This window comes from Gorilla gorilla, chromosome 2, assembly GCF_029281585.2.
Source record: "Gorilla gorilla gorilla isolate KB3781 chromosome 2, NHGRI_mGorGor1-v2.1_pri, whole genome shotgun sequence".
Classification (NCBI taxonomy): domain Eukaryota; kingdom Metazoa; phylum Chordata; class Mammalia; order Primates; family Hominidae; genus Gorilla; species Gorilla gorilla.
The window spans coordinates 19,516,847-19,533,929 of NC_086017.1; the positions used below are offsets into that span (position 1 = coordinate 19,516,847).

At 52.1% G+C, this 17,083-nt stretch overlaps 1 protein-coding gene and 2 long non-coding RNA genes across 7 annotated transcripts in view; 2 read left to right on the forward strand and 1 right to left on the reverse strand.

Annotated features, from left to right (window-relative positions):
* The window catches only part of MTMR14 (myotubularin related protein 14), a 52,610-nt gene extending 36,322 nt beyond the window's left edge, over nucleotides 1-16,288 (forward strand). Inside the window, exons 14-19 of one of the 3 annotated variants that reach the window (XM_004033546.4) lie at nucleotides 1,661-1,731; nucleotides 2,535-2,593; nucleotides 2,785-2,923; nucleotides 3,814-3,993; nucleotides 11,585-11,740; nucleotides 15,687-16,288. In XM_004033546.4, the coding sequence (XP_004033594.1) occupies nucleotides 1,661-1,731; nucleotides 2,535-2,593; nucleotides 2,785-2,923; nucleotides 3,814-3,993; nucleotides 11,585-11,740; nucleotides 15,687-15,870 (789 nt within the window). In that variant the 3' untranslated portion in view covers nucleotides 15,871-16,288. The remainder of the gene's footprint in view (nucleotides 1-1,660; nucleotides 1,732-2,534; nucleotides 2,594-2,784; nucleotides 2,924-3,813; nucleotides 3,994-11,584; nucleotides 11,741-15,686) is intronic. The other 2 variants (XM_004033547.4, XM_004033548.4) reach the window with 2 other exon arrangements.
* On the reverse strand, nucleotides 7,000-11,585 carry LOC129532634 (uncharacterized). 3 transcript variants are annotated; one of them, XR_010132752.1, is made up of 3 exons: nucleotides 11,021-11,585; nucleotides 9,923-10,037; nucleotides 7,000-9,394 (listed from the first exon to the last, which is right to left on the reverse strand). It is a non-coding gene; the product is annotated as an uncharacterized lncRNA (long non-coding RNA). The 3 variants fall into 3 exon arrangements; XR_010132754.1 differs by having other exon boundaries at nucleotides 7,000-9,397; XR_010132753.1 differs by lacking the exon at nucleotides 9,923-10,037.
* On the forward strand, nucleotides 11,946-13,070 carry LOC134758031 (uncharacterized). Its single transcript, XR_010132755.1, has 2 exons — nucleotides 11,946-12,084; nucleotides 12,210-13,070. It is a non-coding gene; the product is annotated as an uncharacterized lncRNA (long non-coding RNA).
* Nucleotides 16,289-17,083: the final 795 nt, after the last annotated feature.

The following is a 17,083-nucleotide window of genomic DNA, read 5'->3' on the forward strand; positions in this document are numbered from 1 at the left end:
TATCGCGTCTGCCAGGGCTGTAGAGCTCTAAGCCTATTCCTCAGAGGCCTCCATGAACTCCCTCAGAGGCGGTGACTTTGGTATTGAAATCAGTGCTTCAAGAAGCCTTTTTGTAGCCTCTCATTTTGGGACTTTCCCGGAGCTCTGGGACATTCTACCCTCCCTGTAGTCTCCCTCCCCCACAAAGCAGACCAGATCTGCCTGCAGAGGGTGGGGCTGAACCAAGTAGTGTCTGAGTTTGAGCCCTTGGCATCTCTCCATGTAGACAAGAGGCTCTCCTCAGCTGCAGGTTCATCTTCAGGACCTTTCTGTTACCCCCCCGAGACAATCCAGACACTGATGCGTCCAAAGCAAAAAACCCAGGCCTATTAAACACGATTGTGTCATCTCCCCACCTCACCTTGGAGGTTCGAGGAACATATTAGCATATTAGCATATTAAAGACTACAAAGTCTGTAGTGAAAACACCTGTTTAATCTTAAGTAACACAACATTTTCATACTGACCCGACCTGGGCAGCCCTCTCCTTGTGGGGGGCAGCTCCTTGCCTGGGCACACACAGATAAGAAACTGACAGGGCTCGTGGGATGCCAAGTGGGGATTTCTCTGAGAGAGGGGCTCATGGGCCAGGCCTTAGGGAATCACCACAGAAATGGAAGCCTGGTGTGTGCTTCCTGGAGTCCCCTGGGCTAGGCACTGGCTGGAAGGGAGAAGATAATTTGCTCATGGAGGTGGGGATGTGGCTGGGGTCAGGAGCCTCCTGCCTGTGCCCACCTCAAGCTTAAGACCTGACCCTCACAGCTCCTCAGCAAGGGAGGCTCTAGGCCAGACAGTGGCTGCCCTCACCCCCAGTTCTGAACCAGTATTTTGGGACGCCTCCCCTAAAAAATGTGATTCCTTTCCTTTCCATTATGTTCCTGCTTTGTCCATTATTCTCCCTGCGCCCAAGTCATCTCTCCCGCAGCTATCCTTCCCTGTTAGCATCTCTCCCTGGGAATCTTAGAAGAGGGGAGAGGGTGCCATTTCACTTTATCTTTTTTAACCACTTGAGAACACACATGTTGAATTTAATGATGGTTTGAAAAATCACTGGCCTGGCTGGGCACAGTGGGTGACGCCTGTAATCCCAGCACTTGGGGAGGCCGAGGCGGGCGGGTCATGAGGTCAGGATATTGAGACCATCCTGGCTAACACGGTTGAAACCCTGTCTCTAATAAAAATGCGAACAATGAGCTGGGCGTGGTGGCGGGCACCTGTAGTCCCAGCTACTCGGGAGGCTGAGGCAGGAGAGTGGCGTGGAGGCAGGAGAGTGGCGTGAACCCAGGAGGCTGAGCTTGCAGTGAGCCGAGATCACGCCATTGCACTCCAGCCTGGGTGACAGAGCGAGACTCTGTCTCAAATTTAAAAAAAAAAAAATAGCTGGCTTAACCCTGGCAGTCCCAGGAAGGAAATCCCTTCCTGCCTTGCCCCGGCCCACGTGCATCTGCCAGGCCCTTCCAAGGCCTCTGTACCACCCACACCATTTATGGACCAGAACACCCACACAGTCCCACAGCAGGGCCGCTCTCCAGCAGGGGCCTTGACCCGAGTGGCCGCCCTCCCCTGGGAGTTCTGCCGCCTTGGTTCTTCTCATTGTGCACTGCTCTTTGGTCTCCTTTAGATTTTCTTCTTCTGCTTCAATTTTTTGAAGCATATTACCTCCGAGGAGTTCTCTGCTCTGAAGACCCAGAGGTAAGTGGAGGTCTGCACGTGTCATGCTGGGCCAGGGCGCTCTGAGAAGGGCTGCTCCCTGGGAGGCAGAGGCTGACCACCTCATTCCTGCCCTACCTCCCTGCTTGTTGGGCTGGTGCTCCCTCCTGCCTTTGCTCTGAGGCCAGGGTAGGGGTCCCTGCTGAAGGCCACTGGTGAAGAGGCTCTTCTGCAGGGAAGGCCATGTGGGGGTCAACTTGGAGTCACACTAGCAGACAGGCTTTGGGACAGACGAGTGGTCTCTCATGGCCAAGAGAACAGGTGTGTTGCTGCAGGGAGAAGCCAGCCCAGGAGTAGGAGGACTCTTAACTCCCAGTGTGCCCAAGCTGACTCTTGTCCTCCATGGCCTATAGCAGGAAGTGTGGCTGAACACTGCAGCCCCCTACAAAAGGGCAGAAGTCTGCTTCCGGCCTGGGAAATGCAAGAGTCTTGGCTGGCAACTGCCTTAGGACCCCTGTAAGAGTTGGGGTCTTGCCTGAGTTGGTTTGCCTTCCTAATCCGAGCTACAAGCATGTTGGGCCACACTTGAACGCTCAGGGCACAAGCTGATGAGGAGGATGCAGACCTTGCTGCCCTCAGAAATCTTCACCTGTGTGTTGGACAGGGCCTTGCAGCGTGGGTCCCAGAAGTGGCCCTGGTGTCTTATAACACTTGCTAGGCTAGGACCCGTCTCCACAAATTGCCAGTGAATTGAGCTGCTTTCCAGGACAGGCAGGATTGGGAATGGGGGACACAATAAGACCCCAGGTAGATCTGGAATTTACTGCTCCGGCTTCCGTTTCTAGGAGGAAGAGTTTGCCAGCCCGGGATGGAGGCTTCACCCTGGAAGACATCTGCATGCTGAGTGAGTCCTGGGCCCCAACAGACTTCCCTTCCTCCATACATCTTCCCGAGTACAGATCAGGCAGGAACTGTTTGTGCTAGAAGGTTTTTTTTTTTTTTTTTTTTTCCTTCCCAGTTATGTGGTATAGAAAAGGTGGGGGACCAGTAGTGGGAGAAGGTAACACGCTGACTGATGGCACTGGCTTCTTTTAGGACGAAAGGACCGTGGCAGCACCACCAGCCTTGGCAGCGACTTCTCCCTGGTCATGGAGAGTTCCCCAGGAGCCACTGGGAGCTTCACCTATGAGGCCGTGGAGCTGGTCCCAGCAGGAGCGCCAACTCAGGCAGCTTGGTAAGGGGCCAGACTGGGACCAAGGTCACTCACAGCTGTGGCCCGGGGCCATCAGCACCAGGGAGCCAGGCTGGAGCCCCAAGAACAAAGGGGGCCCCCAACAGAAGAGCTGAGAGGATAGCTCCGTGCTCCTGCTGTCTCTACTGGGCCTCAGAAGTCAGCCATCTGGTTGGTGAAGGGCACTGCCTGTGGTGGCCCAGGAACATAAAGGGCTAGGGCTCCCTGTGGGACAGAGAAGCAGCTGGGCAGGGTAGGGCAGGGGGCTGGGGAGGCTGGTATTGGAGGAGCTCCATTTTATCATTTGTCGGGGAGATAGGGGGCCATTTTGGAAAAAGAAAACCAAAAGGTAGGTGTAAGTTGATAGGGAATTGGGAACTTGAGGGTCAGCTCGTTTGAGAATCTCATGAAATTGAGACCCTGATGACTTTCACCCTGGACAGATGGCTCAAGATGTTGCATAACAACAAAGTCCTGAGTGGTGGCTTATATTTATAATCCCAGCACTTTGGGAGGCCAAGGCAGGAGGATCACTTGAGCCCAGGAGTTCGAGATCAGTCTGGGCAGCATAATGAGACCCCGTCTTTTAGGGGAAAAAAAAAAAAAAAGATTTTGCATAACATATGGAGGTGGGCAGTGACTGAAGAGTGAGGAATCGTTTTCTAGCACATACTTCAAGACCAGTAGGCTGGTGTGATTTGGATGCCACAGGCCCTCCATAAAGACCCAGCCCTGCTGCCCATGGCCCTGAGCTGGAGAGAGTGCTAATGTTTGCCCACTCATGTGATGTTTTCCCAGTGGAAGTAAAGCCTAGGTTTGAAATTCAGTGAGGGTGGGCAGAGGGCTTTGCCTGCAGTGGCCCCCGGCTCACAGCCCTGCTCCTTCCACTGCAGGAGGAAGAGCCACTCATCCTCTCCACAGAGTGTCCTCTGGAACCGGCCACAACCCTCAGAGGACCGCTTGCCTTCCCATCAGGGGCTGGCGGAAGCCAGGTCTTCCAGCTCCTCTTCCTCAAACCATTCTGATAACTTTTTCAGGATGGGTAGCAGTCCCCTGGAGGTCCCCAAACCCAGGTGAGGAGCTCCAAAGCCCTTGCTGTTGGAAGTGCCTAGCTTTCCCCCTTAATAAGACTGGAGGGTCGGGGGCCAGCACCTGAGCTAGAGTCTCAAGATGGGGTTCCTAAGCTTGCAGGCCCAGTATTTGGAGGATGGGTTAGTGTTTGGTAATAAAGCAAGGGCTGATTTGTAGAGTGGTTTGAGACTCCTTCCTCGAACCCTAGCATAATGCAGGGGAACCCAGAAGTGCCGTGGCTGTTATGTGATAGGTGGGGAATAGGGACTGCCTCCACTTGTTACCTTTGGCAGATCCCAACCTCCCAGGCGCACCTCCCATTGTGATTGAAGAGATAGATCTAGACTCTGAGTCCCTTCTGGCTCTCACATCTAAAGTCTGAATTGGTGGGGCAGTGAGAACAGTGTTAGGGAGCTGAGCTACATGTGTGTGGCTGGGACAAACGATGGTGACTGCACACCTGGAAAGGGAGCAGCTCAGCCAGGATGGCCATGCCAGGGCCGTGGCTGAAGGGCGCTGCAGGAATGGTGCCTCCTGGGTGAGTTTAAAGCTGAGCACAGGCCAGGGGCTAGGATTGAGGGCTGGTCTGGCACTTGGGGAAAGCATTTCCTACCACTTTCATACTCCCATCGAAAGAATCCTGTGAATTGCTTTGTGTTCTAAAGTTTTGAGAATGTCTAGCCTTTCTGGAGTGAATAAAGCAGTGTGGGACTTCAGGCCCTTAGTGAATTCCAGGGAAAAAGGGGCATTTAGAAGAATGGGCATGAGCTTTGGCGTCCATCCCAGGTTCAAGTCAAGCTCTGCCACATCACGTCCATGTGATTTTCAGACTCAGTTTAGTCCTTGATAGTAATAGGTCTGTTAAGAAGAAAAACATTCTGAAACTTCTGGAACCTTCCTCCCATCACCCCTCTATGATTTTTCCCTCTGGGCAAAAACAGGCAATGAAGGAAGTTGGGGAAGAACATCCTCTGCACATAGGCAGAGCAGATAAGCGGGAGGCAAGTGGGCGTTCCAGACTGCACTGTCCACAGGGGCCCCGTGTGCTCACCCCTGCGTGAACTCTTCAGCTCAGAACACTGCCTGAGTGCTGGAGCTGAGCCTGTGAAACCACCGCCACACGCCGTCTGGCCCCATGGGAGGTGTGGTGGAAGTGGTGGGGCAGAGATGGGGCCAGACAGACAAGCCCATATGCCGCTGCCCCGTCCCATCCTCTGTGTGCATGCGTGCTGCCGCACCACCCTTGTCTGTGCCCAGCTGTCCTCAGGGCCACTGTGAGGCTGCAGTGGCACTGTATGACCCTCACTGTTCTAGGCTGTGGCTCTAGGTCATGGTTCCTGCCCCCTTTTCTGCCTGTCCAGCATTGCTGAACAACTAGGGAGGAAACCAGAGGTTCCTCTTGTCCTCTGGGTCCTGCCTCAGTCTTAACTGCCCAGACTGCAGTGAGCTCCCAAGCTGAGGCAGCACCCCATCACCCGTTACCACACCCTAGCTCTCCATCTCCTGCCTGCCAAAAGATCCCACTTTCCAATCCTGTGATAGTGTCCCTCAGTCTCACAGGTGACTTTCTGCTTGCAGGGCGTGTCTCAGGCTCTTGTAGCCAGTCCAGGATGGCCACCAAGGCCCCCTCTTGGGAGGCTGAGGAGAATTGGGGTTGTCCTCCTGACCTCAGAGCCCTGCACATGGGGGCTTGGCCAAGCTTGGGATAGCTGGACCAAGATGGGTGCAAGGCTTTGAGAGGTGTGGGGTGGGCAGCTGTGAGGTGTTTGATCTTTCTGCTGGTCTGTTTGGGGGATGCCTGTCTGGAGCCAGACTTCTTCTGACTTGGATGCCTGTTGGTCAGAGGTTTTGAAAGTCTAGATTACTCAGATTTGGAGCATTCTAATTATGTATTTCCATTACCATTAAAATTAATTTAGTCTCTTATCTTAAAGTGCCTAAGGGATCCTGTCATTACCTTCCCTGCTTCTTAGGTAACAATAGCCTATGAGGTCTTTAATGTGGTAGGAGAAGCTGTATGGAAAGAAACCTTTTAGTGAAGCTGTCTGTGACAGCCAAAATTCTCCTAATGTGAATTCTTTGGGTTTTTATACACTCCAAATTCTACAGGCATCTCTCTTTTAAAGCAGGATTCCCCCATGGAATGAATCTGTGAAGCTCTGTTCAAAGTTAAGTAGTAGGTATGAATCAGGTTGGGAAGAAAGTTCTGTGGGGTGCCAATTCTTACTGACCCCCAGCCCACAGCCCTTACTGGCAAGCCCGGTGGTTTTTAATCATTGTTAGCTGTTGCTGCTGCAGCAGCTTCTGATTAAGTTGCATTTCTGGACCATTGTTAAATCTCTCATCAGCGACAGGGTTGAGGGCTGGGCCAGGCCAGAACCAATGCTCTGAGCTCACATGCCTCCCCCAGCTCTGGTTAGCAGGTCGCTCCACCTTGCATGGCCTCGGCCTCTGCTCTGGAGTCACGCATCCTTAGGAGTAGGGGGGTTGCTAGCACAGGATTGTCCATGCCCAAGGAGGGATGGGGCCACCACTGAGCCCAGCTTGAAGCCAGGCTACCTGAAGAGCAGATGAAGTTTGCTGAGGGATGCCCAGCAGCCTGGTTGAATAGCTGAGTAGCAACACAGGGACCAACCTCTGCTGCCCAGTTAGCTACTCTTCCCCCAGCCACCACCACCTGCTAACTGCTCTTTGAGCAACGAGCTCTGTCTTAGGCTGTCTGCTTGTGGGTGGGAGCAGAGTAAGTTTAGATTAGGTGACAGCCAGGTCCCCTCAGAGCCCAGGATTCTATATCTTAGCTCAAGTATTAACTCTGTGTGACTTCATGACATGTCACTTGATGACTTTGGGTTTTCATTTTCTTATCTGTGTAATCAGAGGCTTAGGTAACGCCAAGGTCCTTCCTAGCTGTATACCTTCAAACCTTCTGTATCAGCCTTGTCAGATGTTTTCAAATGCAAGTAACAGAAAACACATTTCAAACTGACCGAAACAATAAAGGAAACACATTTACAGTCAGCCCTCCATATCTGTAGTTTCCACATCCATGATCAGCCAACCAGATTGAAAACATTCAAGATAACATAAACAATAGAAAGTAATACAGATGTGAACATGCAGTGTAACAACCACGTAGAGAGCACTGACATTGTATCAGATAATCTAGAGATGATTTAAAGCATATGGGAGGATATGCATAGGTTATATGCAAATACAAGTGACTCGAACAATGCAGGGATTAGGGCTGTCCCCTACCCATGCAGTTGAAATCTATGTATAACTCTGACGCCCCAAAAGCTACAGATAGCCTGCTGTTGACTAGAAGCCTTAGCAATAACGTAAAGTCAGTTAACACGTTTTGTATATCTATTATATACTGTATTTTTAGGTAAGCTAGAGAGAAATAAAATGTTAAGAAAATCATAAGGAAGGGAAACTATATTTCCTGTGTGTTCAGTACAAGTGGATCATAATAAAGGTCTTCATGCTGAGGAAAAAATAGAGGGAGGGGCTGTCTCGCTGTGTAGGGCAGCAGAGGCAGGAGATAATCTGCATATGAGTGGACCCGTGCAGTTCATGCGTGTGTTCAAGGATCAGCTGTGCTACTACATTTTATGTAAGGGACTTGAGCATCCAAGGACTTGGTATTGGTGGGGTGGTAAGTGGGTGGCAATCCTGGAACCAATTCCCTGCAGACAAAAAGGAATAATAAGGAACAACTGTATATGGAAAAGCCTAGTGGAAAATCAGTCTTCAGGTGCAGCCTGATCAAGATTCCAGCTCTATTTCCCCGTAGTTTGTTCCCATTGCCTCCTTCTGCATGTTAGCTTTGTTCTCTGGCCAGCTTCCCTAATGGTGGCAAAATGGCTGACAGCACCTCCCAGGATGACACGCTGCTTCCTTTCTCACATCCAGGGTCAGATGAGAGCCTCTTTTTTCAGTTATAGGTAGAAGCTGTGTGCTTTACTCCCGCTGGAGGTTACGTGGTGGTCCATGAGCCAATTTCTTAGTCACCCACCCCTTATTGGGAAGAAAGATGAGTATATTATCAGCAAGGGCTTTGGTCAGACCTGGGTTTCCGTCGTAGCTTTGCAGTCCTAGCTGTCTGACTTGGAAAAATCACTTCCCTTCTGAGCTCAGTTATTTTATCCTGTTTTTAAAGGGGGAAAAATGATTCAGGCCCCCCATAAGTTTGGGTTAAAATGAAATAATGGGTTGGGCATGGTGGCTCATGCCTGTAATCCAGCACTTTGGCAGGCCAAGGTCAGAGAATCGTTTGAACCCAGGAATTCAAGACTAGGCTGAGCACCATAGTGAGACCCTGCCAATACAAAAGATAGATTAGATAGATAGATTGGATGGATGGATGGATGTGTGGGTGGGTGGGTGGGTGGATGGATGGATGGATGGATGGATGGATTGGGATGGACTGGGATGGATGGAGTAAATACTCATAGTAGATACCTTTTCATGAATGCTCAGTAAACTGTAGCTGTGGTTAAGGACTTGGCCTTATCAGTCATTTGTCCGAGAGCCTGTAGGCTCTGTCATGGCACTAGGCAGCTGCGTAAAAGGCCAGGCCCCCATCCTGACCTGTGTATTCTTGCCTGGGTTGAGCCAGCTCGGTTCGTGTGAGTATTCTTGTACCCCCTTCCAGAAAGGACTAGCTAAAAGACACCTGCTCTGAGTTGGCCATCAGCAGGGCATCTGGGGAGTTGGGAGCCGGTAGGAACTGCAGCTCTGGGTGCTGTGAAGAGGGCCCTGAGCCGCATCCAACTAAGGAAGTGAAATGTTGCTGAGCTCCCACCCTCCTAGGCAGAGGTCTGAGCTGCTGGGATGTGGACAGGTGACCTCTGAAGCGTTGTCAGCTCCGCCACCATCCAGTTTGAGGGTTGCTTGGTCCCATGTTCTCTCCAGTCCTGTAGTGGGAGAGCAGAGGGGGTAGAGCTTGGATACCTCTGTTTGCTGCTCAGGGCAAAAGACTTTGGGCTCTTGTTGAAGCTGGTTAAGTTACCTGTGTTCTTAGACTGACTGGAAGGCTTTTCCTCCCTTCTCAGTATGTGGGCACAGGTCCTTACTCCCGGTGACATGACGCACTGTAGGTGTCCCCTGCAGCCAGCTAATCCATGGTGGTATTTGTGAACACCTTCCTGCTTAGCATGGCCCTTTGCTCTCAACCCCAGGAGCTGAATGGTCACTTTGTAGCCCTTCCTTTGACAAAGGCCTCACGTAGGAAGACTCCTTTGTAGCCAGTGTGCTCACTCTTGAAAAATCCCAGAGTCTGCAGAAGATGGCTGCTTGCTGAGAGATGCTTCTGTCCCCTGGGATCACACACCCTGCTGCTGTCTGTGCTGCCTAATCCATCCGACAGCTGCTGCAAGTGCGGTTCTTGGCCGGTGTTACCTGCTGAGACATGGGGGAAGTAAAGGGAAGTGACAAGCCCAGGGGACCTGGAATCCTTGAGGGGAGCCAGTCAGTAACTCCATCCCATTGGTCATGTTTCCCTTGCCAGTGTTACTCTTTGGCTCTTGGGGAGTGGTTTTGGGGCCTGAGAAACTTCCCCATGCTCCCAGCCCCAGCTGTGCCTCAACCTAGTCAGCATCCCTTCCATTCCCTCAACATTCTGGTTTTTAGCTGTTGTTTTCCCACAAGCTGCTAAAACTGGAAAAGATTCTACCCTGCAGCTTGAACAATAGATGAGATTTGTGGAGCTAGGATGCGTCTCAGGGTTGTGCCAGCTGAAGGCCTGGTGTGACCTGGAGGAGGCACAGGGCAGGCTGCTCCTGGGGAGCTGTCTCTTTGATTTACAGACTGCCTGAGCCCAAGTTTCTCCATCTAGAAACAAGGAAGCCCTGCTCTGTCGGGCCCTAGGGGCTTCCGTCAGGTGACAGACCATATCCCGTTCTCATCCCTAATGCTGCCATCACGCACCTTCTAGAGTTTAGCAGGAATGATGAATGTGACAAGTCTGTATGTTGTAGGGGGTTCCGATTTATGGCAGCCTTAACATAGAAAACCATCTGTTTTCCCTGGTCCCAAGGTGGTTCTGTTTCAGGACAAATGTGTAATCATTCTTGGTTTTAAAAATCTCTTCTCAGCCGGGTGCACTGGCTCACGCCTGTAATCCCAGCACTTTGGGAGGCTGAGGCAGGCGGATCACCAGAGATCAGGAGTTCAAGACCAGCCTGGCCAACATGGTGAAACCCTATCTCTACTAAAAATAGACACAAAAAAATTAGCCGGGCATGGTGGCGGGCGTCTGTAATCTCAGCTACTTGGGATTACAGTTGGGAGGCTGAGGAGAATTGCTTGAACCCAGGAGGCAGAGGTTGCAGTGAGCTGAGATCACGCCACTGCACTTCAGCCTGGGCGACAAGAGCAGGGAAAAACAAAAACAGAAACCTCTTCTCACACTGTCTAGCTGTGATACCTCAGGCAGGTGTCTTCACCTGTCTTACAGATGGGGATGGTTAAGGATTGCCAGAGTTGCAGTGCCTGGCTGGCTGCACTCCAGTGGCAGCTGCTTGGGGATAAGACTAGCACGGTGACCAGTCGGGCTGTCACCTCAGACTAGGAGCCCTTGACATCAGCCAGCTGGGGGAGCCAAGGGCAGTGAACATTTTTCTCCAACCCCAATCCCTGCTCTTCATTCCTGTTTCTGGATCCCTACTGGAATACCTCCTGCTGTTTTTGGATGAAAGAATAAAGGGTCAAGCATCAAAGATGATGTCCTTCTGGGGACTGGGACCTGGGGTAGCAGGTGGAAGGGCCTTGTTTGATGTCTCCCTATTGCCTCCCCCACCCACACTGGCTGGATTACTGCCCAGGACAGAAGAGGGGGGTTGGCTGTGAGTGGGGAGGAGGTGGAAGCAGTAGATTCCCAGCACAACTTTCTTCCTCCCACCCCCCAAACCTCCATCTGAAGAAGGCCTGATGAAGCTGTCAGGCTGCCTGCCTGATTCATCCCTTCCCTCTGGGCATAGCCACTGAGTCTGCTGGGCTGATGCTTCTGAATACAAACTATGGCACCTGGAAGGCACTGCAGAGAAAGGGGGGACCTCAGGGCTCCCATTCCATCACTCTTCAGTGTAGGTCATGCCCTCCACAATCCCCAAGAGGCCCGTACTGTCTCTTCTGATGGGACTCCTGGGTTCTGTGTTGCCCACCCTGCAAATCTGCATGCCGGCAAGTATGGGTGACCCAGCTGGCTCCTGGGTCACCTTCATTTGGGTGCTAGCCTTGCTGCCTTCCTTTGGTGCTGTTGAGATTGTCCTTGCCGTGTTCACTCCCAGCGCAGGCATGCCCTGGCCCCAGGCTGTGGCTCCGATTCACTCTTACTGCCATGCTTTGTTCTCATTTTTTGCTTCCACAGTAAGTCTGCACAAAATACTGTCCTCACAGCTGAGCTTACCTGGTGACCTATTCTTTTTTCTCGGTCACTACTTGTCCAGCTTTTTTTTTTAGACTTTTGGAGACAGTGATTGACAACAGAACCTAGCAGCCAGGGCTGCACTAGTCCCCCAGCCCCTCCAGAGCCTGTGTCAGGCATATGACTGACTGCATCCTCTTCCCTCTCTCTCCTCTCTGCCCCAGATCAGTGGACCATCCCCTGCCCGGATCCTCTCTCTCCACAGACTATGGCAGCTGGCAGATGGTAACAGGCTGTGGCAGTATTCAGGAGCGGGCTGTCCTGCACACAGACTCCTCTCTCCCTTTCAGCTTCCCGGATGAGCTCCCTAACAGTTGTCTGTAAGTGTCTTGCTTGAGAAGGCAGGATGCTCCCCTGCCCATGCGAAAAGCTGGTGAGCAGTCAGGAGTGCTGGGTAGGAATGAGGCTGGCGCTCAGGAGCTGGCCTGGCCTCCTGCCCTCCCCTCTCTCAGCTGCTGGACCCGAGGTATGAAGGAGGCCTGTGGCTGGTCAGGAAGTGCAGTGGTTTGTGTGTTCACTCTGCAGCCTCTAAAACCCATCCACTGGTGTCTCAGGTGCACCCAAAGGGAAAGCTGCTGGACTGTAACTATAGAAGATTCTATTTCTGTATAAGCCTTTGCCTGACATGAGAATCGTTTGAAGGCAGAACAGTGGGATAGTGAAGGTAGGTGTATGGTGGAGGCCAGAGCCAGAGTGGTGCTGGGTTAGCCCGAAGCTTTGTTCCTGAGCAGAACCTAGGGTTACTTGCTGTCTCTACCCGCCTTGTCTTCTGTTTTTGCCTCTGGGCAGGAATAAGAATTGGATGGGGATTCTAGATCCCACACCTACAAAACCCTGAGTTTCCAGCCCTTAACAATGTGTCCACCTGACTGGAGCAGCTGCCTCTGGGGAAACCACCTGTCCCTGGCCTGTTCTGCCGCTTCATGGATTTCAGGCAGGAGAAAGCCTCTGGTGGCCGGGGGAGCAAGCCCTGCTCCTCAGCTGTGGTGCCTGAGGGCCTCTCAGCAAGCCTTCCATTCCATGGGCTGGATGAATGGCACATGCTGGGGCCTTACCACCAGCACCGCAATCCAGCTCATCCCCCCACCCCTGTTGGCAGGTGGGAGGCAGGGTGCCTTGGGGAGTTGGGAAGGGAAAGGGGGCCCTGGATCCTAGCTGAGGGCAGTCAGGAGCCAGTCAGACCTTGAAATTCCAGGATGGCACAGGTCCTGGCTCTGCAGCTGTGAAGTCATCAAAGAGCTTCTGAGGTCACTGTGCCTGGCACAGCCTCCTCTGCAGCCAGCCCCTAGGTTAGAAACAAGATCTGAGATGTTTGAAAGCTTAAAAAAAAAAAATTGCAGGCCGGGCGTGGTGGCTCACGCCTGTAATCCCTGCACTTAGGGAGGCCGAGGCGGGCGGATCACCTAAGGTTGGGAGTTCGAGACCAACCTGACCAACATGGAGAAACCCCGTCTCTACTAAAAATACAAAATTAGCTGGGCGAGGTGGTGAATGCCTATTAGTAATCCCAGCTACTCGGGAGGCTGAGGCACGAGAATCGTTTGAACCTGGGAAGCGGAGGTTGCCGTGAGCCGAGATCATGCCATTGCACTCCAGCCTGGGCAACAAGAGCGAAACTCTCTCTCAAAAAAAAAAAAAAAATTGCACCTTTCTGTAAAGACTTCCTACTCCAGCCCCATTTGCCCAAGAGCCATCTCTGAAGGAAGCACAGATATCCCTGCTTGATAGCACCCCTCACTTACCTGGGGTTAGCCACTGAAACAGGCAACTCCAGCCCCAGATCACCCACCCTAGAACCTACAATTTAGGCCCCAGGCAGCACTCTAAGCTGCTAGCCAACCCTTTAGTTCTGGGAGGTTCTCAGAGGAGGGCTGGATTCCGTATGATCTCAAGGCCTGCAAGACTGTGGGATGTGGTCAGAGTTGATTCCTGTGAAGCCGTGCAGCATGTGGGTTCAGCACTTGGGCTTTGTTATCAGAAAAACTTAAGGCCAAATCCTAGCTGCTCTATTCACCAGCTGTATCTTCAAGTGTCAGCCTTGCCTTTTCTGAGCCTGTTAGCTCATCTCTCAAGAAGGAATGGCACTGTAGTACCTCCCTTGCCTGGTGTGTGTCCTTAAATGGGTCACATAACCTCTCCTGTTTTCTCATCTCTCAGTAGGTGGTGGTCTCTGTCCCTTCCACGTCTCAGAAATGGGCAGCCATGGCAGGGGGGTGGGGCAGGGCAGTGAGAATGCTCATGTATGGATCTTTGGATGTTCCCTGTGAGTGTAAACTCTTGGTCTGTTTCTCCCTCGTATGCTATAAGGAGAAGCTAAGGCAAGCATGCATGGCCTTTGGCCTGTGTGAAATTTGAAAGTAAAAAGATCTCAGGCCATGCTTCTCCCCCAGTTGCCAGGAGAGACTTCAGGATTGTTGATGGTAGTACAGGAATCCAGTCTCAGCTCCATGTTCTTAGTGCTGCTGCAGGAGTGATTTGACTTTTCTTTGCCCCAGAGCCTACTGCTTCCATCTCTCACATTTCACTCCCACCGATCTGCTTTCCCTAGAGTCCTGTCTATCTCCCCCCATACTTACCTCAGGACTGTCATTTATCCTCAGACATCCCTCTGCTCCCACAAGCCCTGGGTACAAGTCATTGAGCCGTTGGGATTGGGTTCACTTCGGCTGCCTCTGACAGATTTCCAGGGAGGGACTGTCCAGGGATTGGTTTCTTGAGGGCAGATTTGGAGCAAGATTAGTAGGCATGGCTGGTCTTAGTATTTAGGTGTATGGGAATGTGAGGGCTCTTCTCATGTAAGTCTGTGACCCCTAGAGAGGGCCCTCCAGGGACCCATCGGGGGAACACCATGTGAGTACCTGAACTTTGAGTCCAGAGTCCATGGGCCTCTTCTATTAAAGGCCCTTGGGGATGTCACACAGCCTCATGTGGAGTCATGCTTTGATAAGCCTGAGTTGTGCGCACTTGTTTCCCTTCTTGACTTGTAATTTCAGGGTAAGGAAAGAAGAGGGGCTTTCATCTGTGATCAGAGCCTACAGAGGCCAAGAGAGGAATGGGGAATAGAATCAGAACACAGATCTTTCTGGAAAAGCCAGCACCCTTTCAGCTGTTTACCTGGGAACCACAGTGACGGAAGGTGTAGCTAAAGTCCTGGAGGTTTCCAGTGGGGAACCCTGGCCTCAACCCAGCAGACAGTGGGTTCTTCCAGGGCAATAGCTTCCTCCTAAGATGTGTCATGTCTAGGCCTCAAGGCTGGGGCCTTTTTTTTCTTTTTTTTTTTTTTAGACACAGTCTCACTCTGTTGCCCAGGCTGGAGTGCAGTGGTGCAGTCTGGCTCACTGTGACCTCTGCCTCCCGGGATCAAGCAATTCTCCTGCCTTCAGCCTCCCAAGTAGCTGGGATTACAGGCATATGCCACCATGTCCAGTGAATTTTTATATTTTCAGTAGAGACAGGGTTTTGCCATGTTGGCCAAGCTAGTCTCGAACTCCTGACCAGCCTCGGCCTCCCAAAGTGCTGGGATTACAGGCGTGAGCCACCACGCCCGGCCAAGGCTGAGGACTTTCAACAGGTGCAGCGTGCTGCCAGATTTCAGGGGCCTCCTTACTGTTAGGTATAAGACTTCATGCCTCAGCATGCTCTTCCTGAGGAGTGGAAGCAGAGAGCTGCTGGGGCAAATTCCCTCCTGCTTAGCTACCCTCCTTCCCAGTGATCGCAAAGATAGTTATTTTCACAACAGGTCAGGTCAGGCCAGGCACAGTTGCTCACGCCTGTAATCCCAGTACTGTGGGAGGCCAAGGCAGGCGGATCAGTTGAGTCCAGGAGTCCAGCCTGGGCAACATGGTAAAACCCCATCATGGTGGCATGTGCCTGTAGTCCCAGCTACTTGAGGGGCTGAGGTGGGAGGATGGCTTGTGCCCGGGAGGTTGAGGCTACAGTGAGCACTGATTGTGTCACTGCACTCCAGCCTGGGCAATAGAGTGAGACCTTGTCTCAAGAAAAAAAAAAAAAAAAAAAAGAAAGGTTAGTGTCCCAGTAAAAGTTCCTGCTCTAGGTAGGAACAGTAGCCTGAGGGCTTAGAGGAATGGTTTAAGGGAAAACAGGGCCAGATATTTGAGGCCTGAACCACAAGGATAGCATGGCCGTAGGACAGACACTGGCCTTGTACAGTCAGAAGCACAAGGACAGGTGGTATGGAGGGAGGATGAGGATACTGGGTCCTGTCCCAGGGTAATGTCTTTGTTCTTTCTCTTTCCCTCCCCATAGGCTTGCAGCCCTGAGTGATCGAGAGACTCGGCTGCAGGAGGTGCGCTCAGCCTTCTTGGCTGCGTACAGCAGCACAGTGGGGCTTCGGGCAGTAGCCCCCAGTCCTTCCGGTGCCATCGGGGGCCTGCTGGAGCAATTTGCCCGTGGTGTTGGACTCCGGGGCATCAGCAGCAATGCCTTGTGAAGAAGCCAGCCCATGACATTTTCCTGCTCCTCTCTCAGCTGAGCCCTTAGCAGAATCAAAGCCATGCCTGGCCAAAGGGGTACTTCCAGGTCAGGGGAAATTTCAGTCCCCCATCTCCATCATGTACATGGCAGCCCCAAAGCTGAGCAAGGCCAAAGACAGGGTTTTCCAACCCCCAGCCTCTTGACTGGTGACCACCACCCCTTCTTGTCACTGTCTCCCACCCACCCCATCTTTGCTGGGATTCCCATCAACTCTCAGAACTGTGTGGGGTTTCCCTGGGGCCTTGTGGAAGCCATGACTTCACAAAGACCCTACCTGTCAATTCTTGTTTCTGGGGAGGAGGGATCACCTGCACTGAGAATGAGGCAGTTTGACACAGATCACAAAATAAAATCAAAGTCTTTTTGAATAGCCACTCTTGTGTCATCATTTGGTTATTGTCTTTGTGGAGCTACTAGGAAGGTTCTCCTTGTCCTTCCTTGTGCTGGACAAGGGTGTTTAAGTGGAGGGCAGGTGAAACAGGAAGAGAACTGGCGACAGGTATACCTCTCCACTCATGAGCCATGGTAGTCCCTGCAGTGGGGACAACACTCAAGACTGTTGAGAGTAGTGGTTCTCGGGCCTAAGCAGGTCCTAGTCACCTAGAGAGCCTGATTAGCTGTGCACATTTCCAGGGCTGCCTGAGCTTTCGCCTTAGGGTTGCTAAGGAAGTTGCCTGGGAATTAGGAGCTGGAGGATCTTCATTTTTTTCAGATTTTTTGAGATGGAGTCTCACTGTCACCCAAGCTGGAGTGCAATGGCACAATCTTGGCTCACGGCAACCCCTGCCTCCTGGGTTCAAGCGATCCTCCTGCCTCAGTCTCCTGAGTAGCTACGTGAACTTGCCACCATCCCCAGCTAATTTTTGTATTTTTAGTAGAGATGGGGTTTCACCATGTTGGCCAGGCCAGTCTCAAACTCCTGAGCTCAAGTGATCTGCCTGCCTCGGCCTCCTAAAGTGCTGGGATTACAGGCATGAGCCACTGTACCTGACCAGGATCTTCATCTTTAACAAGTTCTGTAGGCAGCAGGGTCCTGGTACGGGTGACCTGCATCCCCTACCTTGAGCCCTGCCTATGGAGGAGGGACTGGCTTCTGAAGCTTTGGAGATAGCAATTGGTGTGCATGTGTGGTGGGGGAGAGCCTGGCTGACCACCACCCTCTTCTACAG